General features: G+C 41.1%; 1 protein-coding gene across 1 annotated transcript in view; it reads left to right on the top strand.

Moving 5' to 3' along the window:
• MAPK4 (mitogen-activated protein kinase 4) overlaps positions 1–22,066 on the top strand; it is a 32,349-nt gene extending 10,283 nt beyond the window's left edge. The window contains exons 2-5 of the mRNA XM_063295827.1: positions 9,198–9,342; positions 16,859–17,020; positions 18,989–19,190; positions 19,803–22,066. Coding sequence (XP_063151897.1) covers positions 9,198–9,342; positions 16,859–17,020; positions 18,989–19,190; positions 19,803–20,490 — 1,197 coding nt within the window. The 3' untranslated portion in view covers positions 20,491–22,066. The remainder of the gene's footprint in view (positions 1–9,197; positions 9,343–16,858; positions 17,021–18,988; positions 19,191–19,802) is intronic.
• Positions 22,067–25,213: the final 3,147 nt, after the last annotated feature.

Genomic DNA, 25,213 nt, shown 5'->3' with positions numbered 1-25,213 from the left:
TTTTTGTGTGTTCTTTCATCACCCTTTCGGGCAGTGTTTCTCAAACTTGGCAACTTTAAGATGTGTGGACTTCAACTCCCAGAATTCCCCAGCCAGCATATGCTTTCTGTCTTGAGAGCCAATTTAGTGCAGTGGTTAAGGCATCAGACTAGAAATCAGGAAACCATGAGTACTACTGTAGTCCCACTAGAACTGTTTTGTTTTTCATTGTGCACAGAAATGTTAAGAAGAATTCTTTGCTCATTGTACAGTTGTTTTTTTTCATTTTTCTTTTAGCTGTAAGATTTTACTGCAGGTTCTCAAAGATGTAAACTTTTTTCACATTATAAAATAATCTAATGCACTTTGAATTTTTTTTATCCATGTCATATTTGGCATTAATTGCACAAATAAACAATCTGATGTTCATTAATATTTTAGAAATTGTATTCAACACTTACAGTTCTTTTCCCTCATCTTTAAAGGTTTAGTTTATCTTAATCATCATCAGTTTCAAGTTTATATCGCATAAATACCACTGTACTCAGTTATTATCTGTGTTCTGTAATGTACGAACATATTTTATAATGCAGTAAAACAATTAACGTGAAAAAAAGACAAAAGATAGGTCCACATTGTTAAGTGAACCAGATGAAATTCTCCCACCACCCAAGATACAAGTGGAGGGTTCAACAGAGGCTAGTTTTTGTATTCACATTTTGAACTGCCTCCAGGAATGCAGAAATCCACAGTATACAGAGCTTGCGTATACGGTTCCCCCAAATCCAAATCAAGTATCAAGACCAGCCTTTACACCTACTTCTACCCACTGGAATGTACAGGAAATGAACATGAGTAATCAATGCAGGCAAAAAATAGTATCTGGCTGTAACCAGCCACATTTTTATCTATGTTTCCCAGTGATCAGGAAAGGTTATTGCTGCTAGCAAGAGTGTGGGAAGCTTAACCATGAGTTACATCGGCCTTTGATCACGGAGAATGCAGTTCTTGTCATACGGCAGGGAGTTTCCAGTTTGTAGACCGACTTCCTCCTCCTACCACCATATGCACCAAGCTAGCAGGAGGGTGTTCCAGTTTTATATATTTACGTGTTGCCTTCTCTAATTTAAGGAAACACGTCACTGCCAGTGGGAACTGTTCCTTGTGTCTGTGTGCTTCTGACTCAGTTTGCTTCAGTTGTCAAAAACCTTGAATAGAACAGGGGAAATGCTCATCGTTTTGCCAAAATCCGGTAAGACCTTTGATTCCCCCACTTCCTACAAGTGAGAGATCAAAAAAGAGAATTGGGGGCTTATTGGAAAGCATCAGGTACAGCAACCTGTTCTCCCAACGAAGGCCCTTATTCTGCAGTTAGCTTGCCTCATTCAACAGATACTATGCTTTTGTCCAGGCACAAATTCTTCCATTTCTAATGTTCACTCATTTCTCCTCCTTGTTGCTGCTATTGTTCCTCCTCCTCCTCCTCTTTTGGCTCTTCTTCATGGCTGCCTTAATACACATTCCTCCAGTCATGTTCAGCAGCACCCCGAAAAACAGTGGCCAGGTGGGCTGGGTTGCAAGGTAAAGTGAGAAGGAGCTATCCCACTGCACCAAGAGCACCCTCCCACACCTGTTAATTGTTTTTGGAGTGGTAAAAATGACATTTTGAGAATGGTGGAAGAATGATACAAAAAAGAAGAGAATTCAGAAGAAATCTCTACGGAGTCCATTTCACTCTTTGGCCTATCCTTGAACGAATAGGTTGTGGGACAGAGAAGTGACTCTTGATGTTTGTGGCAGCTTAATTGAAAAACCAGGTTGAAGTATTATCAGCACCCATCCCAGCTGGCTTGCAGATGGAACAGAGGAAGGGGTCAACACCAGCCACACATATGTGCTCACAAACACATCCCAGAGAGACTAGCCCCCCTTTCTTAAATGCAGGTACTGAACACCTCTCTATGTAAGGAGTCGGAGCAACACCTGACCAGCACTTCAGAACGCATTGCTTGGGCATAGCCGAAGCAGATGCTTTTGCGGAGACAGGTGTCTGAGCTCTCCAGTGGCATATGCGAAATGGCTGTGGCATTCAGGGCTCAGGGACCAGAAGGGAGTGTGAGTGTGTGTGTGTGCCCCCAGCAGTCTAAAGTACCCAGTGAGAACTAGGCAGATCCCAGCCCCAACCACATCAACAGCTGCATCATCAGTGAGTCATTGTAGGTCATTTATACATAAGACTGGTGTGGAGCAAAGAGGAAGAACGCAACTTCAAAGCTGGCACAGCAAAGGATGAATTTGGGCTGCTTCTGCGGTGGGCTGGGGAGGAGATGAAGGCAATGTTGACATTCCTATTTTAATTGAGGTGCAGCATGAGTTGGGGAGGGTGTGTGAGGGTGTAAGGGGGTATGCAAGTGGCTGGTGTGGCACAAACACAGAGGGGCTGAGGAAGGGTGCCCGATAAAGCAAGGCTTATCCCAGTGACTTGCGGCCTTCCGTGCCAGCTTCCCCATTGACTTTATGGGGAAGCCGGTAGGGAAGGTTGCCAATGGGGATCACATGCAGGGCACTGCAACCGGCCATAAGTGCAGACTGGTTGCCACACACCCAGATCGCGATCACATGACCATGGGGGTGCTGGGGTGGCCAAAACTCCGAGGACCAGTTGTAACCACCATTCATTCAGCGCCGTTGTAACTTCGAACAGTTGCTGACCAAATAGTCATAGGTTGAGGACTACCTGTAATTAATTGGTCATGGTGCTCCCTGAGTAAGTTATTTTGCCATCTGCCTAACCTACTTCGCAGGGTGGTTGTCGTATAAACACAGTAAGACATGTATGCGACCTTTAAGGCAAGATGGGGTGTATGAAATTAATCATTTCAGAGGGAAACAGTTTTTGAGTGTGTGCTTTAGAAGATTGTAGGAGGATTAGAAGGTCAAAAAGTAATTGATCTTTTTATTGTTACAGAGATGCATTGTAAAATCATAGGAAGCAGCCTTACTCTCTATTTACTTAGCTAAGCATTAGCTGTTGTGAATAATTGTGATTCTCCAACATTCCAAGCAGAGAGATGCAATCATTTTTCCTTCTGCCTCTTCGTCAGACTAAAGACAACTGTTCCCTTCCAAGCTGTTTTTCAGAAGACACCCGATTGCTTTTTTTTGGGGGGGGGTGATAATTGTCATTTTTACTGAGAGTATAGCAAACTAGCAGATAAACAAGTAAATAAAGTACAACACAGAGAATATGGTTGTTTGTGGAGTCCTACCAAATATATTGTCAATCAAACTTTAAATATTTGTGAGCAAGGTGCTTCCAGATGGAGATGAATTTTACTAGAGATTAATTGCCAAATGGATTCATCAACTTATGAAAAATAGAGACTGCTGAATGATCTTTAATTGGTGGGTTAATTATTCTACAGGTACTAATTAAGCAACCAGATCTGGGCTGCAAAAATCTAGCTGGCCACTAAATAGCAGCAGAGAGATAAAGAAAATCTCTAACTTTTTACTCTCATCCTGTGGTCATTTGAATTTGCAGCCTAGATATGGTAGCTCTTGTCAACTCCCATATCCTGTTTATCCATCTGTGAACAGAATAATCATCTTTAGATTTTCACTGGCAAGCTGTCTGAAATGTGGCAGAAATGAGAGAAAATTCAAGGAGTTCCTGATATAACAGTTCATATTTTTAAAGAGAAAACTGAGAGTAAAGTGGCTGCAATACTAAATTGGGGGGGGGGCCCTGCCATTTTTTCTGTTTCATTAAAGATGTTAGCCCAGAAGACTTGAACACTGAAATAGAACCACCATGTTTGGTAGGATGAGCTGATTACATTAAGTTCCTTTTAATACTTTAAGAATAGTGTTAGAAAGAATATTGGTTGTGATTAATGTGATGAGGTTTTGCAGGATGTAATAGCAGTAGGTGGGCATATTTGGTTGCTATTTTTTGAAGTTTAACTGAGTTTTGAATAGATAGAGAATGTTAGCTTTTTTAAAAAGAAGATGAGCTTGCCACATATTTTGAGCTGGAGACCACACTTTGACTTCAGTGGTATTCTGGAGGATGCACCTTAAATAGAAAGTGATCTGTTGTCCTCTGTTGTCCCAGCCTACTTTTCCTTCCCAGGTCTTGTTCACCTTTGCCTACTCTCCTGCCCTTGAGATAAACCTAAATGCCAACATTTTTCCTTTTTCCTTCCTTTCTTCCTAAGGAGTCCTAATATTGTTGTGTTTAGGATACCTATATAAACAAATAGTGTTTCATTCATTGAACTGGCGTAGCATTCTCCACAGAATCTCAAAATTCATTCGGTGAGGGTTGCAAATTCTGTGTTGGTTGATTGATTGATTGTGTGCCATCAAATCAGTGTTGACGCTTAGCAATCACACAAATAGACCTTCTCTAGGATGATCTGTCCCCAACCTGGCCTTCAGGTTCCCAACAGTGCTCTGATAATTTCTGTAATTAAGTCCATCCAGCTTGCTGCTGGTTGGATATTCAGGATATTGTGAGATATCTATTAAATCTCCTTTCTTTTCTAAGAATGCTTGTGGTGCCCATTTGGGTCAAGTCCCCTGGAACCCAAATGAAAGTCTCTGTGACTGATGCCACCATTCCAATTATTTTATTAAAAGAAACTTTTTAAAAAAAAAAAGTAAACCTGGCAGATGCCAACGGTGTGATCCACGGGCACATTCCCAATCCTTGCTTCAGAAGTCTTTTCTCTGAAAAGAAGACTTTGTTTCATTTTATGAATGAATTCCTGGCAAAGAAGAAGAGCTCCACTGAAATTATTTGATGGTGGATCATGTCTGGAAATGCATTATCGGCCCATATATGGTGGTGCTCTTTAGAATTCTTTTGTGTTTTAGTGAACATTACCAATTAGAAAGGGGGGAAAGCTGCTGAAAAGCTGCCTGTAAAGAGCTTTGGCTAGGCAGTCTCAATTACTTGCCAGTCTTAGCGAGAAAAAAATTAAATAGCTTTTTCAGAAGCAAGGCGCGTTGATGGGCCATGCACAATTTATAAAGGAGAGCAAATGGACAAAACTAGGGGTGATGCTGTATTCCTCAATTGTTATTTTTAATATATTGTGGTGCAAATTACCTTTCATTTTACAGATGATTAAGGAGGGTTTTTTTCTTCTTTCTCACCAAGATTGAGCCTGCCGTCTCTTGAACCACAAGAAAAAAGATCAGTTGGGGCACACAAGTTAAAAGCAAGACCTTTACTCACTTTGGCAGCCATGGACCTCAGCTTTTGGGCAACTGTGTTTTTTGGCAGGGAAAATGGTTTGGCACTCCCTTTTGGCCCGTGTGAGTCGAGTTTGGCTTCTGCTGCCCTGTTTATGGGGCCCCTGCCAAGTCTTTTCTCCAATATTTCTTTCTTTGGTGCAGCTGAGATTTTGATCTTGCTTTTTCTCGCACAAACATGGGTTGATCTTCACATGACCCGCCTGCTGACAGGACCTGCAAACTGTGCGAGTGTTTTGGTGCCCCAAGGTCTCAGAGTGAACTTGCTTTGGACAATTGGGTTGTTTTTGTTTTGAAAGAGAGAAGATCAGAAAAAATGCAGCTAGCAAATAAATATTTCCAATCTATAATCCAGACTGGTAGAGTCAAGTGTAAGCCAAGGCTGCAGGTCAAATAAAATAAAGTAGGGGGCTGGAAGCTGCTCATAACTGCAAGTATGCTTGTAGTGGGAAGGTTTTTCTGCAGATCAGAAAGAAATGTGGGAAAATGAGAGAGAGAGAGAGAGAGAGGAGGAGAGAGAGAGAGAGATGCTTTCTCTCCAAAAAGATTAGCATGGAATGGGATACCACCACCAGAAAATTCCAGGGCAATAGTCTTGAATGGGAAGTTGAAAAAGTGTGCTGGAAGAAGCCAAGGGAATTGCATCTGAAAGCCAAGAAATGTATAGGAATATGTCCATGAAGCCCAGGAATCAACAGAGACGTTGTCTTTGAAAGCTTTGCTAAATGCAAGAGAGCTTTGTCCAATTTCATTTGTGTGTTGCGTTTGTATAACATTCTTAACCTGGTCATTTCAACAAACCCATTCCCTGGCTTTGGACAATGCACTGAACCATAAATGAATGGGCCAAGTTTGCACAAAACACTATGCAACAAAATACAAGGTTGATGCTGATCAGGCGTTACACATCGTGCAAATGTAGGTGTTCGGCGTTACATTGGTGTGGCTAAACCCTTGCCAACACAGCTTCTGTGGGTGGGTGCGTGTGAGAAAGAACCTGGTCTTGTATATGGAGTGGGTCTTCTTCCCCTCCTCTGCATGGCGATGGGAAGGTGGCATTAAAAGTGGGGCTTTCTAGCCTGTTTTCACGGGCTTGGCTTACACATTAAAGGAAACCATGGTCTGTTCAATCCTGGCTTATTTAAACCAAAATGGCTTGAGTTCAGCCATCATGCAAACACCAACCAATCCCCATGAGGGTTAGGGCAATGTGCAAACCAGGCCACTGTGTCTCTATGGCTGCCTTTGCACTGCATGACCATCTGTGGTTAACACTATCCATTGATAAGGAATTTACTCATGATGTAGCCAGCAGACAAGTGGTTTCTTTGAAACCCCTTGAGGAGGTGCTTCTGGATCGGGAGGCCCTTCAAACAGTCACTCATGCCCTTGTTATCTCCCATATAGACTATTGCAATGCACTCTACATGGGGCTACCCTTGAAGAGTATCCGGAAGCTTCAGCTGGTCCAGAATGTGGCTGCATGGGCAGTTATGGATGCCCCAAGGTCAGCACATGTGACACCACTGCTGCGCGAGCTGCACTGGGTGCCAGTTTGCTTCCGGGTCCAATTCAAGGTGTTGGTTATGACCTTTAAAGCCCTACATGGCATGGGGCCAGGTTACCTGAGGGACCGCCTCTTCCCCATTACATCAACCCGTCCCACCCAGTCATGCAGAGGGAGCATGTTGTGGACTCTGTCGGTAAGAGTTTGTCTGGTGGGGTCCGGGAAGCGGGCCTTCTCTGCAGTGGCTCTGGCCCTTTGGAACATCCTACACCCGGAGGTGAGGTTGGCCCCTTCGCTCCTGGCCTTCCGGAGGAATTTGAAGACCTGGCTCTGCTGCCTGGCCTGGGGCAGGGAGGGGAATAGTGGCGCTTGGGGATGGCTAGTGCCTTAAGCTACTCATTGCACACAAGGACTGAATTCAATCATCTTCCATCTAGATTTTATTTTTATCTATATTTATTGTTTATTTGTATATTGTATTTATATGTTGTAATTCTATTGTATGCTTGGTGTTTTATTATTTTATTGTAAACTGCCCAGAGTCTCTCTGGTGGGAGGAGATGGGCGGTGACAAATTTGATCAATCAATCAATCAATCAATATTTCTTGGCTGTTTGGAAAAGAAGTTCAACCCACCTGATTAAGAGATCACAGCAGCTCTGGGTTTATTTTGTTTTACCTTTTTCTCTGCTGCAATGATCCCATTGGGCTCAGAACCATTGTATGGGCACTGGGGAAGACCGCCTTGATTTTTACAGATAATTTCCTGTTTATATGGAGAAAGTAACAGGTACAGATGCATACCTGTAGCAGCAGATGCTGCCACCTTTTTTCCCGGAGAGTTTAATAATTGTGCAACCCTAAAGTGTCCATTAATCAGGTTTCCAAGCCAAGAACAGACCATGGTTTTAGATTACTGTATCCTTAATTCTTCAGTCCTATTGTTTTAAAGATTATTTTAATATGGTAGGAGGGAGTGTGGTTATCACTCAATAACCAAAGAAAGACATCCCTTCCAGAAAAGAAGAAACCATTTTTCTCACATCTCTCTTGTGCTACTGTAAGATGGGTACTACAGCTGAGCTCTGAGAAGAGTTGTTTTCAGACTTTTGAGAATCTTTCTGATGGTGCCAATGAACTAATTGTATAACTAACCATGGAACTAATTTCTGCTTTGTCTAACCTGCCAAGTGTCATGAACCCTGATGCTTACCGTTTTATAGGACATGCTAAGCACCTCTCCCAAGCTTGGTATTTCTGTATTTACAGCTCCATTATAATTTCTTTTAAGGGCCTGATGCTAGAGCACTTCCACAGGAAATCTCTTTGGAAGTTTGAAACCAATCCCAGATGCTTGTGATACCATGACATCAACTGTGTTCAAGACCTGAACCGATTTATTTCCAAGTTCAGGTGTAATGTATTTGAAATTGCAGTAAAACCAGTCTTCCTTCCTTCCTTCCTTCCTTCCTTCCTTCCTTCCTTCCTTCCTTCCTTCCTTCCTTCCTTCCTTCCTTCCTTCCTTCCTTCCACTACAGCTTTGGATCCGCTTCCCCATTTGTAGGACTTCCTACCCTACCATGGTTCCTGGAGCTTTAGGTCTTTCAAAGGGAAGGGTGGCTTGCTACATTTTTGTACTCCTTCTCATAGGAACTGTTGGGATTTTTTTCCTCATACATGATCAGATAAATCCACGCAACATGAAGTAAGCATGGGCATTGGGTGTTTGTATGTGGGTTCATGTGTTCATTTCTCCTTTGCATGGAATCAAGGGGATTTTTCTGCTTAGTGTTGCAAGGTCAGTGAATCTGAAGATGATTGTGGATCATTTTCAACCTGCTTTAGTGGGATGGCAGAGTGAAAACAGCACAGAAATGCCCTTCATTTGAACTGTTTTTTTACCTGTGTCTTTTCTGAAAGCAGCAGTGCATGAAAGAGGATGTCCCCAGCCAGCTGTTAAGCAAAATTAGTTTTTCAGTATAAAACAACAAATTGCTCTGCTGTTTAGCAATTAATAATGATAGAGTAGGGGTGTGTTGGAATTATTAGTACAAAGCTGCAAGACGAGGGAAACCAGACATATTATCTTAGTCAATGCCCCAAAGCTTTGTGGAATAATAGAAAGAGAGAATCTTCTATGACCACTAAGCATTCTTGTGCCCACAATATTGCTACAATTGCTAATTATAATATATGGTGCTTTTGAAGTTCAAAGCCTTTATCTCAGTCAGTCCTTCAGCAAACCTGCCTCAAAGGTCAGCATTGTTATTTTGCAACATACAATACTGGGCATCAAGTCATGGACTGATAGATTTTCTCTCTTTTTACCACTTCCAGCACCTCCCTCTCTCTTACCTATACAGCTAGCCATCTTTCTCCTCTGCGTTCTGACAGAACAACCCAATACCTATGCATTTCCTTGATGCAGTGATTTCCCTTCCTCTTTCAGGGTTACTTGTCCGAAGGCCTCGTAACCAAATGGTATCGATCTCCTCGCTTGCTCCTGTCACCCAACAACTACACCAAAGCCATTGACATGTGGGCAGCTGGGTGCATTCTGGCAGAAATGCTTACGGGAAAGATGCTTTTTGCTGGTAAGTCTCCAGTTTTTTTTATTTTTAACATATGTATGTATGTATGTATATACTTGGTTTCCCAATGGAGCTTTAAAATCTCTTGGAACTTCCTCTCTGTGCTTTTTTTTTAAGGTACATCTAGGGAACAAGTCCATGGAATCCTTTTTTTCTTTTAATCTATAACATGGGTGTGGCCTGCAGGCTCTGATAAACATCTGGATGTCCAATTTGCAGTATGGGGAACAAAATAAGTTTGTGGTCCTCATCAGGTGGGAAATACTTCTTCCCCCCCAACTCTGATTTGACATCATCCAACATACAGAAGGTGTGGAAGGAATGAAGTAGTCTTTGGGTCAGATCCCTAAGCGGGATCTTCACAAAGTAATATATGCACTCCTCACTTAACACCCAAAATCGGGACTGGAATTTCGGTTGCTAAGCAAAGCGGTCATTAAGCGAACCTGACACGATCTTACGACCTTTTTTGTGGTGGTTGTTAAGCCAATCACCGCGGGTCTTAGGCGAACCATGTGGTTGTTAAGCGAATCACCTGGTTCCCCATTGATTTTGTTTGCCAGAAGCTGGCTGGGAAAGTCGTAAATGGTGATCACGTGACCACAGGACGCTGCGATAGTCATAAATGTGAACTGGTTGCCAAGCACCCAAATCGTGATCACGTGACCACAGGGACACTGCGATGGTTGTAAGTGGGAGGACCAGTCACAAGTCGGTTTTTTCAGCACCATCGTAAGTCCAAACGTCGCTAAACAAATGGTCATACTATCTGTAGAGCTCTTCAAGAGGGTCATATCTGTGTCTCTGTCAGCCAGACCCAAACATGGAAAGGCAGTGACATGCCCTGGTAACAAGATGCCACCTTGCCCTGTTTGCCACTCTGTTGCTTACGATGCCTTCGCTTTCCATCTGCTTAGCACTTTGGGAATCATCATTACTCCTGCTCGGTAACCAGGAGGAGTGTTGCAGATTGGTGTCATACCCTTGGACTGTTGCCCTGATAGCTTCCCCACAGCAGCTGTTTTAGTAACAGTGTTAAATAACAGATGCTCCAGGCTCTTGGATCAAAAACAGCAAGAAGGGAGAAGGATGCCTTGGATCATCAGGCCTGACTCACTCGCCTTTGGACTGCAACATGGTAGAGCTGGTTAGGGGGCCGGGATGTCTGATGATCCCATTACAGGCAGAGTCCGTGTTGTGAGTTTGCTATGCAGGGCCTCGGTTATTCTATTATGGTTAGTTTAATTTTGCTTCATGCTTGGTGTATAGGGTTTTTTTAAAATAGTGTGTTTCGCTGATTGTCGTTAGCCCCCCAGGGTTCATATGTAAGGTGGGCTGCCATAGAAATTTTCTTAAATACTGTAAATAAAGTATTTTATAGACCAACATCATCTTCACCTAAAGTGATGATTTTATTATACACTTCTTCCAAATGAAGAAGTTTCCTCACTTGCTAGAAATATTGGGTGGCAGCTGGAAAAGGAGCTATGGATATTTATTCAGGACTTGAGTGCACCCTGCTGTTACTTAACAAATAAACAGCCCTTCATTTTCAGTCGGCCCAACTCTCTTTTGTTCTTCTTCATGGTGTTTGTTATTATTCTAAAATCGCTGCCTGTTACTTATTTTGCCATCCTGCAAGATTTCAACACTTAGGGAAGCAGCTGCACACAGCTTCCTTAAATAAATAATAAGATTAATTAATAATGGATTCCATGTCCTGCTCTTCTAAAATAATTTCATCGAAGAAGAGCTGGTAGTGTTGGATGACCACCTTCTATAATTCAGAGATGAGTTTGGTCCTCAAAGCAAGCTGGTTGGTGTGGGGGGTGGGGTTGTCTGGAGATTTTTCCTACCTGTAGCAAACTGCTGCTCATAGTGTTAGGCTGTCCACTGAGATAACTCAACTTCCTGGGCTGCAGTTCCTAACTGGCATCTCTTTGGAGAGTAAGTGAAAGAATATCTCAGAGTAAGTGTGGGGTGTTGGCAACATGGCACCCATGGGCACTATGGTGCCCCGGATCACAAAAACTGGAACCAACTGACCTGAAAAATGGAAACAAACAATAGATCAAATGGATAGATACTGTTGTTAGTAAGTCTTGGGATCTGGATGGTAGATAAATAAATGAAATAAATAAAACTTGTGCTTTAATAAATCAAATACTTGTTTTGTGCTGGTCACTTACTGGGCTCTATGTCAGAAGCTACCGCAGTAGCCATGTGTCATTCAGGTGTATGAGAGTGACCTGAACAAAATATTGTTCAGGGTAGAGTTTTTGGTCACTGTTCCAATGGGCCAACCATACCCTTCTCCATTCCATTCCATTCCATTCCATTCCATTCCATTCCATTTCTGTTTACTGTCAGGCTTTCTTCCCATTCTTCAAAATAACTGTAGTCACTAAACAGCCCCCCCCCCTTGCTATTTGGGAGTTCCAAATTCTTTTTATTCTTTCCAGCCCAATGGAATCTTGGCAGAAAATAATGCAAAGGGGGTTGGGGGTCTTGTCTATCTCTTTGTCCATAAGCAGGAGAACTCTCCAAAAACTGAACAGAACAGCACCAGATTTGATGTGGGGAGAGAAGCCATCAAAAGTTTGAAAGAGGGCTGGATTAGACTGGGGACAGCAGAGAAAATAAAGCCAGAATAAAATCCCTCAGTGTTGGCTACTCCTCTACCCCAGTGTTTCTCAACCTTGGCAAACTTAAGATGTGTGGACTTCAACTCCCAGAATTCCCCAGCCAGCATGCTAGCTGGGGAATTCTGGGAGTTGAAGTCCACACGTCTTAAAGTTGCCAAGGTTGAGAATCACTGCTCTATTCTAATCCCACCCACTTCCTCTTGGTCATGTGACCCAGAGCCTATCCCTTGTTTCCCACTCTTCTGTCTGTCTCACACACACATACACACACACATGCACCAGAAACAATATGTTACTTTTTTATACAGTACAGTAGAAGAATACAAATGCTTCCTATGGCCACTACGGATAAATCGTTAGAAAGAATTCCAGAAACCATCCTCTATGTGCTTCTCCTATCTTGTTCTGTTATTTGTTTATTTACTTTTGGTACTTCTTCAGACTTCGAAGTTAACATTAGTCTGTAGATAGGGCTTGTTTGTGTGGGTGCTATATATATAAAAAATGAAACCCACAATCAGAGTCTGGAAAGAGATTCATTCTGGCTCTCTAAATAAGGGGCTTTGTCTCCTTGTCATTGGAATTAATTTCCATTTATTTATTCCATTTATTTCCCATGAATCATCTAAGCTACTTGGTGTTATTGCATCTTGAGATTGTTAATTAATTCAGAGAACAGCAGCAAGGATGATCAGGGGACTAGAAAATAAATCCTATGAAAGGGCTTGAAGGACCTAGAAATGTAGCTTTGAGAATGAAAACAGAGGAGGCATCGTAACACTCTTCAAACACTTGAAGGGATGTCACAGCGATGGAGATTAAGACCTATTGTCTATCATTCTGGAGTGCAGGATAGAGAAAAATGGATTAAAATTGGAGTGGACTTCAACTGAATGTTCTAAACAATCCTATCAGTAAGATCAGGTATCCAGCAAATTGGTGGGCTTCGTTTTGTTGGATGTGTTCAAATGGAGGATAGATACCCACCTTTAAGGGATGCTTTATTATGGATTCTTGCACTAATTGACTTCTTCCATCCCCAAGCTGTTCTCCAGTTATTTTCTTCCTTTTCCTCTCTACTTGGCACTTCCAAAAAGACATAAAGCAACAAAGGGCAAAATTAATTTTGGAGTTAGACCATACCCATTTACAGCATGCCAGCTTTCCCTGACCTGCCACTCTAGATGTGTTTAGGATAGAGTTCATAGCCAGCAAGGATGGCTTCAGATTGGACAAGGCCACAGAAACCCATTAAACAAACAAGAAGACAAGCAGAGACTCCAGTGCCCATAAAGGGCACAGTCCAGACACAGCTTAGGTATAGCGTTGTATCCAGCTGAGCTGATGGAGAAGTAGGGATCTATCTGGACAGATCCATCAGAATGCTGCTTCACAGTGTAGCTAATGCTCTAGGGGAGGTCTGCTTTGAGGTAAGAATAGAGATCAAAACAGAAAATAGTTATTAAATCAGTTTCAGTTTATGGAAGGGAAGCCTGGTTTTGACCTAGGCAACCAGGCCTAGTATGTCCAAGCATTTTTCATTATCTCTCCCACCATCTCTTAGCATCCTTGAGAGTTGTGGGTTTAAAATAAATAGATGAAATGTTGATCCTCCAAAGAAAGCTGCGGGGATGGAAAATGCACTTTTTTACTGCGTCAAGTACAACAGCGGTCCCCCAGTGTGAACAGGGAGGAATGAATAAGGACATAACAAGACTGGGTATTGATTCACTTCATCCTGCTTGCCATCTTTTATTTTTATCTTTTAGGTTTTATTGATTTTATTGTAATTTTTTGTTTAATTGTTATGAGCCACAAAGGGTCGTCAAGAGTTGGGCAGCATACAAGTTTGAAGAATAATAATAATAATAATAATAATAATAATAATAATAATAATAATAAAAAAAAAAAAAAAACACCTGTCTATCCCAGGTCCTTGGGAAGGACTCAGTAGGACAAAAATACCAAAACCAGTCTAAACATCTGGCTGACTATGCGACCAAGAATACCAAAGCAAAACAGATTCCGAATGACACAGAAATACATTTTCCCTGAGCCTGAGATGCAGAGATTTGTTGACGTAAAACACCCATCATCTCCTCTGACATGATTAGGACTTTTGTTAAAGAGTCTATGTGACTCAGCCTTTAGGAGTGAGGAGCTAATTCCAAGGGATGTGCCTCCAGCTAATTCAAGAGATGTGCCTCGTCTGCTGGCTGCATAGCTTATTCAGCTGCTGAAACTCTATGCTAATTTGAGATTGTTAATAATTTAAACAACACTAATGAGATTTCAACAGCAACAAAACAAAACATGATCTTCTTAAGGGAGCTCTGCGCCCAGTCGTGAATATCTCTACTAATGGTTTCAAAAATAAGAAACGTGGAATGAAATGAAATGAAATTTCTTCCTGGTCATAGTTTTGTCCTTACACGTGACTTGTTTTTATTTGCTGTTAACCAATTCCCTCCCCCCACACACACATTTTAGCCCCCTTAGAGCAGAAGCGTTAGAATATAATCTTGCTTTCCAGAGCTAATGGCAATTTGTTTTCTTTTTGTAGGCATTCTGCACAGAGGTTGTGTAAGGGAAGGAACTGTTAAACTGTCACTCTCCCATCCAAAGTACCCTCAACTATGTGGTAGCTAAAAATATTCCTTCAATCCTTTTTGAAGCAATTACTTATTTTACAAAATGCAATTAATCTTGCCTTCAGTTTGTCCTCGAGCACCAGTAGCTGAAGTCTCCCAAGATCTGTTGGGAGAGATACTCATTCCCCAACTCCAGAATCAAATATTAGTATGTTATTATGATAGTTTCTCTCTTCCACATAACTTTTTCTTCCAGACATTGCTCTTCCACAGATTTAACTGTGAAACTTCCACTTGCAGGTCAGTTTAGGCTGCTTAGCACATAAAAAAGAGGAGGTGTTTCACCTATATTTTTGATTGATATGATCCCCTCTGCCCACCCCATGCATAGGTGCCCCTCTTTGGCTCACTGGAATCAAAATGTGGGTGAATGGAAGAATTAGAATTGTAGTGATGAGAAAGGATGGGGAATCCATCTGAAATTTCATATCCCTCCCCCTGCCCTCAAAGGGGAAAATCAACTATCTTCAGAAATGAATGTCTGCACTCAAGTTTGTAATGAACTATGATTCAAATACAGCAAAGACAGATTTATGGCTAGGATCAGGTATTTTGTTAAAAAAGCCATCATGATTGAGGTCATTGTGTGAAAACAAAGCTACTGTATGTATTTAAATGCAGAACTGTCCCAGCTATGTTGAAAGAGAAGTGGCGAATGGCCAAGACAGAAAAAATGTATGGATCTGTAACTGCAAAGTCTTCCTTCACATGGCTTATTTCTCTAAAATCTATTCCTAACAACCTTCCCCTTTGAATACTTCACAGTCAGACTCCAGAAGTGGAGAAATGTACAAGAAATAGTTTAGCTCCAATTTCTCTCTTGTGTCTTTCTTCACTTCTCCCCAGCTAACTCACTTGCTGTTGAAACTGAACCAATCCATGCCTTCTTTCAGGCTACGTCCATACAACACACTTAACCACATTGAAGATAGCTTGTTAAATTTGATTTTAACCTTGATTCTTTTCTTCTTTTTGATTGCTTTGCCAAAAATACCTGTTCTAGTCTTTTCACTTCATTGATGGTGTGATATACTGTTTGAACTTAGGAAATGAGTTAACACAGTAACTGAACAATGTGTTGTGTGAATGCAACTTCCATATGCAAAGGCAAAGATTTGCTGCTGTATTGTTTGAATATTAAGGACATTGTGTTTCTCAACGTTTGTTACAGGAATGTCCCCAAAAGTAAATTATTTAATGTATCATCTCAGTGTGATTAATCTGCCAGAATTCCTAGTCAGTGTGGCCACCAACAGAAGATTTGAGCAGATCTATTGTCTCAGAAGGTGGCATGGCTAACCAGGGTTGGAAGCTAAGCAGGGTCATGTCCAGTTTGGAGACCATGAGGATCTGCTGGGGCTATAAATTATATAAGTAAGTTTTTTAAAAAATCAGAAGACAACGGCAAATCCCTTTTGCACTCTTGCCAAAAAATTGCACAGATGCGTCCATGGTCACCTGGAACCCAGATTATCTCAAGGGACACTTTCCTTTTTTTGGCTGATTAACATACACATGAGAAATTGTGGTTTCCTTTCTCCATCTAGTGGTGAAGACGAACAAGTGAGATTTATGACTTAGTGCATGGGAAGCACACCAAATGCATGTGAATGCAGCATTATCACCTCATGTAATGCTATATATTTTCAGCTCCATGCATTTTTGTTTTTTGAGAATATCATGTGAGAAGGACCAATTACTATAAGAAGACCCGAGAGGCATCTCTCTTTTGGGGGAGCTGGGCTGCATTGGGTACTCCAAAAAGAAGGGAGAAAGGGATGGAAAAGTGGTTGGAGCCAGGACAAAAACAAATATTAAATAAGGTTGCTATAATTACTTCCCATGTATTAAATAGTTTTGCCATTCTGTCACATTAGAAATTATGATTTGGTAGCAACGTTTGAAGTTGCTCTGCTGCCTTTATCCAAAACTTTTGGGGACCATATCTGATCTCCAAGTTGGGTATCCTGCACTAGCTAAACTGGCTCAGGAAAGGGCATCCATGCCTTGCACAATAGAGCCACTTCACAGATGCAAGTCTTCCCTTTGGTTGGTTGCTATATTTTTAATAACTCCATACTTTTGAAAGGATACGGTCTTCTATGTTTGATCTGTGGTGGTCATTCCCATGTGGGGTTGTCACCAAATGATGAGTTGTTCAGGTGAGCAAGACCTCAGACTTGCAATGTCCCAAGGACTACCCCTTTGTCTTGGCTTGTTTAGGAAGCCATGAGCTGGAGCAGATGCAGCTCATTTTAGAAACAATTCCTGTCTTCCGTGAAGAGGACAAGGAAGAGTTGCTCAGAGTGATGCCAACTTTCATCAATAGCACCTGGGAGGTGAAAAAGCCATTGCGGAAGCTTCTTCCTGAAGTGAACAGCAAAGGTAAGGTGGCCTTGGCATTTTGTGGGAGTCACTGGGATGGGGAGGTCTACTTTGCTGGAAATAGCCTTATCTTAGTTGGGCTACATAAGCATCATGTTCAGTTTTCAAGGAGACCCCAACATTCTACATTCATTTCCCCAATCAGCCACAGCTTTTTTTGAGAAATCTTTTGTGAAGGGAAGCTGGTAGACTTGATCATACCTCTGATGGGAAGATCATTGGAAAACTGATGTAAAAGAGGATACACATAGACTAGGGAGCTAGTGTGATGTATGGCTGGGGAATTCTGGGAGTTGAAGTCCACATATCTTAAAGTTGCCAAGGTTGAGAAACATTGCATTAGAGTAAGACTGAGAAAACAAATGAAAACCCTCACCCATAGGGTGATCTTGAACTAATTATCACCTTTTAACCTAACTTATCTTGGATGCTTATTGTAAGAATAATAAAGAGAATCTAACTATCTATCTTCTGGGTAAAAGACAGAGTCCAACTGCAATTTACCATAAAAACCCTGCTAATAAGATCTATCTAATTAATAGGCAAAACCAGCATGGCTTTTCCTGTGGTGGCCCATCTTTAATGGAAAATTCTAAGAGTATGTGTGTATATGTGTGTGTATGTATACACACAGAGACTCATTCATTCTTCAAGTTGAGCTCAATTTCTGGTGATCTCATGGAGATATCCATGAAACTATTAAATGGGCTTAAAGATTTAGATGTTCCAATCAGGATCCCCAGCTTTATTTGATCAATTCATGTTTTAATATCGCTGTTATTTTAAAGGCTCTTCTGTTGTTTCTGAATTTTTTACTGCTTCAAACATTATTTTGTAAACCACCTCAAGAAGATTTCACCTAAACGACGGTGTAAAATGAATGTCAAAAACGGTTTTAAAAATAATGTATGAAAGATTCTTTCGGTTGTTCTAAACTCGTGCCAACTTTTTCACTTTGCAGAAATTGAAACCCAAACATTCTATAAAAAGCCTCTCCTTAAACATTAACTGGAATATATGCATGTTTTGTCTGCAATCTTAAAAACAAATTGTAGCCATCAGAAATCAAAGGCCTATGTTTGATATTTGATCTGTTCTTTAATGATAACAAATAGTGATGTTCCACAGTAAATATTTGAAGTATTCTACCCTACCCCTTGCCTGCATTTCCAAGATAATGTCTTAAAAGTATTTAAGTAACTTAATTGTGTTTGGCTGATACAAAAGTAAAGGCCAATGGATAGAAGCCTAAGGACTTCTGAGAGTGTTCTGAGGGTAGGAAGCACTAATTTCAGAGCCATTTACTCCTCAGCTGTGCTGTTAGTGACAAACCAAAGACACTTATGGGAGAGAAAGCTTCACTGAACACAATAAAGCTTATTTTTTTTGGAAAAGCTAGTTTAGGATATGGCATACTGTCATGCTTGTCCAAGCACCCATCTCCTTAGTTTCAGGGGTAACTCTTTTATCTTAATTTTAAAAGAACACAGGATTTGCCACTTGTCCAAAACTCATATTCCCCATTAAATATAATTAGAGATCTGCTTTTGAATCAAGAACAAGGACCCTCCATAGTTAATGGATGTAGAAAGTAAGGAAGATGACCTTGATGGAGGTGTGCAGACTCCACTGCCAAGGCAACAAGGAGTAATACATTTTTTGAAGTCAAGAACACCCAGATAACATTTGGAAGCAGCACAGACACCTCCCTACTTCACTGAACTAGAAGGAGGAGGAGCTCAATCAGACTTGCACATTTCTATTTATTATAGCCAATCTCAATAGAAATAGTTTTAGTCTTCCAGTGGAGTTGATTTCCTGGTCTGGTCTATCTAGTGGGGCTGACAATGGAGCTTCAAGGTTAATCTGTTCTCTGATTTCAGAAGGGATTCTGTTTATTGTGTACATAATGTCCTCACAAGACTGGGGCAGGTGGGGCAGGTTTGATTATATATCTGCCTCTTGCAGCTATTGATTTTTTGGAGAAGATACTGACGTTCAATCCCATGGACCGGTTGACAGCAGAGATGGGCCTTCAGCATCCTTTTATGAGGCCGTATTACTGTCCCGAGGATGAGCCTGTTTCCCAGCACCCTTTCCGGATTGAAGATGAAATTGATGACATTTTGTTGATGGAAGCTAATCAGAGCCAGATGTCCAACTGGGACAGGTACATTTATTCACTAGGATGAATTGTGCAGGAGCACAGAATGTCTGAGAACAGAATTCTACTCGTTAGAAAACTTAGCTTGCTTTCTTCTTTACTTTTTAAGTTTCTAGCCCATTTAGAAGCTCTGGCTTGCGGAACTATGGCAAAGTTTGATAAACCCTCAGAAATCAGTGAAGTTAGTAAATAAGATTTCAAGAGGCTGAAAATTGGGTTTCTTCTCCCCCTACCATGGGCTAGCAGTAAATGCCATCAAATAGACTAAATGATGCAGAACAAATAAAATTATGCAAATATTAAGCCAACCTGTAGCATTGCACGATTTTGTTTTGTACTTTGGCTTCTTTCATGTGGAATTTTATATCTTACTGATTTTTAGTACAGCATGCAAATAAGTCCTGAGAATCCAAATTAAACAAAATGAGGCACTGCTTGGTACTACTCAAAGTTTCTGTCACTGTCTGGGATAGGAGCATCAGCCACAAGGGTGCAAAGCTTTGAAATCTTTCAGAAAAAAAATAAAATAAGAATTCCTCCAGCTGGTGATGGGAATATTTTACTAATATGTGCAATATTTAATTTGTGTCTAACGCTGTAGTTATTTCAAATAAATAGATATCAAGTAAGCTTATCCTCGGATTTGGAATGGCGACATGAGAAATGCCATGATTTGGATGAGGTGCAACGTGATCCCCGAGCAGGATCAGAATCTATTGCTGAGGAAGCTCAAGTGGATCCACGTAAATATTCCCAGAGTAGCTCGGAGAGATTTTTGGAGCAATCACATTCTTCAATGGACCGAGCATTTGAAGGGGACTCTGGGCATTCCTGTGATTATAAGGTGGGGTCACCTTCTTACTTAGACAAGTTGCTGTGGCGAGACAACAAGCTCCACCATTACTCCGAACCCAAGCTCATTCTAGACTTATCCCACTGGAAAAGAGCATCTATTGCACCCGCTGCAGAGATAACTCTAGAAGAAGAACCATCCAACCTTTTTCTAGAGATCGCACAGTGGGTAACCAGCACCCAGACAGGACTCGAATGTCCCAATGCTCTTCCAGAGATTCAGGAACGGAGTTTGCCATCTTCTCCTCCTCATCTCCACAAAGAATCCAAGGAGGTTGACCAGAAAACTGATCCTCAATTTGACCTGGATGTCTTCATTTCCAGGGCCTTAAAACTTTGCACAAAGCCGGAGGATCTGCCTGATAACAAACTCAAAGACATCAACGGAGCATGTCTAGCAGAACACCCGAAAGAAATTGTACAGACAGAAGGGTATCATAAAGAGAGGTGGTAAATAAAGGGACAGAAGTAGGCTTATAGTATCCCTGGCTAGTCTCCTCTAAAATTCAGTTTTAACACAGTACCCACATAGTGATTAATTGTAATCAAGGTTTGAATACACATGGAACACATCAGCTTTTTGTCTGATAATTGTTGGAATGCCTTCAAGTTAAAGGCAAGCACAATCCAAGCTCTTGTCTTCTGTGTCTTGGGAGCTAACCTAACAAGTAATCTGGAGATGTGAATGAAATATTGGGATTTTTTTTATGCTGCCTTAACAGTCTTGCCTTTACCTATGGACATCAGCTTTCAGTACAGAAAAATCCTTAAATCCAAAGGATGCTATTCTGTTAGTTCTGCAAGTATTTTGTTCCGTTATGAGAATCAAACGGTGTTAAAAGATCTTCCTGTGGAAAACCAGGCGCCTCTGTTTGGAATTATATGATCCATACTGGCCTGGCACTTTTCCTGAAAGCCCAAAGACTTTAATGTTTATTACCCCTGCCATCCTTACTGCTACCTTTGCAAGGCCGGGCTGTATTACTACCCATACACTTCATCAGCCATCCTTAACCAAGCAACCTCCGAATGTGTGGAGCTTGCAAACCTCAGAATCCCCACCCAACACAACTTTGGGAAATCTAGGTGTTGCAGCCACAACTCATGCCAGTGGCCCTAGATTGGGAAATGCCACATTACAGAATGAAGCATTGGCTTAGAGGCATGACCTTACTGATTAATCAGTTGACAGCTGAGCTGAGAGCTGCAACGAGACATTTTGACATGTAGCTCCTGCTCATAACTATGGCATAGTAGTAGTTTGTTAGCAAGGGACCATAACTGACGAGGAGATGTGGGTGGGTGGGTTTCTGTTATCTTCTTCAATAGAAATATCAGTGTCCCAGTAGCTAACTCTGTTGGTGCCCATCCAACTCCCTGTCCTGTCTTAATTAGGGTGGGTGAGTTGGCAAAGATCCTTTCAATTGTTTAAATAATAAATGATAGCTAGCAAGTTGCAAAGCAAAACACCAGCTTTTGGCATCTTCTTTGGTTACCAAACCACATAGGCCTCCTTAGGAAATAAAGATGATGTGTAGCTATGGCCCATAGCTTTGCTTAGGAGTGTATCAATCCACCTACCCAGAAAAAAAGACATATCACTTGAAAATGATAAGATACATCCCAGGAGTCTGGATAAGGTAGGCTGCCAGTCCGTTGGACAGCCTGCATTTTTAAAAATTGCCCCTCTGTCCATCTCCACCCTCTAGTGGGCTCACCGTCAGTCTATTTTTTTAAGTTGGATTTGCTTCAGTCTCCTCTCCTGACGGGGTACATATCTGCACAGCAAAAATCTGGATCACTAGATGTAAAGAGTTATTGTTTTCAGTATCGCTATGCTGGTCACTGGCCATCAGAAGTTTTGCAGCACAAATATTGGAGTTCTCACTCCCAGTGGCACATAGATAGGACTTAGGCAGTAAGACTACACCCTAGATTGACTTGGCCATTTGCCAAGGAATCTGCATGGTGGCCAGGCAGAATGGTCTGGGCAGGAAGAGAGTGAGGAAGACAAACGAATATATATAGCTGTGCTCCGAGGCAGCTTTGCAAAGATTTCTTCTTTCTTTTGATGGAGGTGAATGCAAATTTTAAAAGTTTAGTACCAGAACAGCTAATGCTGCCATGTCCTGCTAGTAAAAAGGCCCCAAATCCCACATGTGTACATGCATGAGTATATGTATTTGGTGAGGAAGAAGACAGAAAAAGTAGTGCATGTATATGAGAGAGAAGTGTGAATGTGTGTGACAGGGAGAGAGTACAAGTTTGGTGAGTACACATCCAACTTTTCCTTGATTTAGCTTTTGTGAGTTGGAGGTATATTTAGTTGTTTAAAAAAACCACTTATCTTTTCTTCTGTCATCTCCTTTTTTTCCTAGCATACTTTCTTGGCCACTCTTAGATTAGAAGGGGGTGGAGAGCAACTTCACCAGCCATTTTGTGGTGGTTTTGAGTCCCATGGTGTCTTCTCAAAATTCTAGATGCAACCAGCATCTCTGGAAGGTTGCTGTTTCCCATTTGTGTGTGGAAACCTTTGTTCAAAATGCCATCCAGCACCTTAGTAAGTATTAAACATGGCAAGCTGGTAATATTCTCTTGGCTGAAAGTTCATCAAAATGTGTTGAAGAATTTTGGAGAATCAACACAGATAGATGGCAAAAGCAAAAGGTGAATTCTGAATTTTAAATATGAATGCTCAGTTGTTACCAAACATTGAACTTGTCTGGAAGCTGGTTCTGATACAACCAGGAAGTTTTTGAAAAAGCGTGGATTAGGCTAAGAGTTTGAATGTTAGAGATGGACTTGTCAGAAAATCGAAATTCTGAAATAGAAATATGTTTTGCGCTGAGGCTGGCACCTCTCTATCTGGCACACATTTTAAGAATTACATCATAATGGTTTCCCGGAATTACTCAAAACCAAACTTTTGCTCTTTTGCCACAATTGTTTTGTACTGAGGTGCAGTTATAAGGTAAAGGAATCAATTAGAATTTTCAAAGGAACTTACATAATTAAACATGCAATGAATCTGTTTCATTCACATTTCTCTGCACCTTATTAATTGGTTGAGTTTAATGCATATATTGAAAAAAGTTGTTTATTTCTGCTTAATCTCTTGATAATTAAAAAAAATACTGAAAATCTGTAAATAGTATGCACTTTGCTTTAAAAAAAATTATTTGCATCTTTTCAAAAATTGATTTAATGTCTTCTGTTCAAATGAAAAATGTATCCTGCTGATTATTTAGCTTTTAAAAGGCTCAGTTATTACTTCTGCTGGATCCACAGTTGAGAAAATATCTTTTATCAGGAATGCTCAAAATACGGTATGATTTCACACATCATTAGAACAGTGGCAGAAAGGAATAATATATTTTGCTTGTACTGTGACTTTTTTATACTGTGGAACTGACATGGCTATCAAAAACATTCTTTCCTTTAAAAGCAAGGGAGAACATTTCATTTTTTGTTGTGAGAAAGAAGGAATGTGTATAAATGAAGGAAAACTAATAAGAAAGCAATGTATGATGTTTTATATTAATAACCAATATTTCTAGCATCAGCCATCTTCAAATATGGTTACAATTTTAGCTTTGTGGCCTGGGTTGTGACTGCATGTAGTATTTATTGGGCAGGAGTAAAAACATTATTTTGCAGCTGAACTGCATGTTCAGAAAAATATATATAATATAACACAATTGCTGAAAAAAAGATGCAGATTTAGAGATGTCAGTACTTTCCTTTTGTTCTGCATTGCTAGCTTTAAGTAGAGATGACACAGAGGAACAGTTGAAGAAAATATATTCAATACTTTCAGGTATTTAGGACATGGTCTGGAAACAGCAAAATGAAAAAAATTGGGAACAAATGTTCTGAAGTATTAATATACCTCAATCATAGCAGAAAAATGTAAACAAAAAAACTTCTTGAGCCTAATTCAGAATTTGATAAAATGGGCACAGTATCTATCAGTTTATGATTTCCTTTGCTTTGGCAATTTGTATTTATATCCTTGAATAATTTAGTAACAAAATTAACCAAATTATTATTTATGCATGTATTGCTCTGGAGGAATTTTCTGTCAACCAGTGGAACAGGTTGCCATATGGTGGCTAGTTCTCCTTCACTGGAGGTCTTCAAACAGAGGCTGGAGGGTCATTGATCAGAGATGTTCTGGTGGGTCCCGCACTGAGCAGAGGGTTGGACCAGATGACCTGTGAGGTCCTTTCCAATTCTAATGATTCTATTAGCTCTGTTGGCTCTGTTGTTTGTCTTCTTTGCTCTCATAGCTTTGTCACTGATTCCCTGACTATATCAGCCAGCTTTCTACAGTACCACACTTTTCAGATATACCGGATGTCAAGGCCCATCACTTCCACACTGAGCAAGCGTAATGGAAGCTGAAATCTAACAGCAGGAAGATTGACAAAGAGTGGTGTGAGAAGGTGGGACAGATCCTTCAGCTGAATTCTGGATATATATGCTGATTAAGTAGGCTGACCATATTTCCTTGAGACAAAAACAGGACATTGGGATGGCAAAACGGGACAGGGCTGGGCGACAGGCTGGATCGGCAGTCAGGAACTTCTCCGGTTTTCTTGGGCTGGGAATCTTCGGATTCCTTCGTTTGCAAGAGGCAAGGCTGGGCTGGAGAGTCTAGCGAACGGTTGTCCCAGACAAGCCGTTCCTCCTCTGGCTGTGCTTTTACTTTCTTTTCTTCCCGCCCTTTCAAGGCAGGAACCAATCGGATCGCCCTTTGATCACCGCCTATCAGCTGATCCTGTTTTTTTCTTTTTAGGTTTCCCGCCGGGTTGAGCTCTGTGGCTTTTTTCCCACCGTTTCTGCTGAGTTCCCCCTCCTTCCACTCAAAGTCAGACTGCATTCTGACAGGTTTGCGGGAACTTTCAAATTTTTAAGTAAGGTTTTTAAGAAAATGGGACAAAATGGACATTCATATTAAAATGACGGGATGGTCTGGAAATGTTAAAAGAACGGGACTGTCCCATTCAAAATGGGACGTATGGTCAGCCTATGATTAATCCCAACCCTAAGGAAGGAGCCAGAGGAAAGCAGGAGGTGGTCCCATTCAAAGAAAAGAGTCAAGTAAGGTCCTTCATTTGGTGGAGCTGTGATAGTAGTTAGTGTTGATCCACCATTCCAAAAGCTGCTCAGGCCAT

The sequence above is a fragment of the Candoia aspera genome, chromosome 2 (assembly GCF_035149785.1).
Source record: "Candoia aspera isolate rCanAsp1 chromosome 2, rCanAsp1.hap2, whole genome shotgun sequence".
Classification (NCBI taxonomy): Eukaryota; Metazoa; Chordata; class Lepidosauria; order Squamata; family Boidae; genus Candoia; species Candoia aspera.
This window is presented reverse-complemented; position numbering and strand designations above follow the sequence as displayed.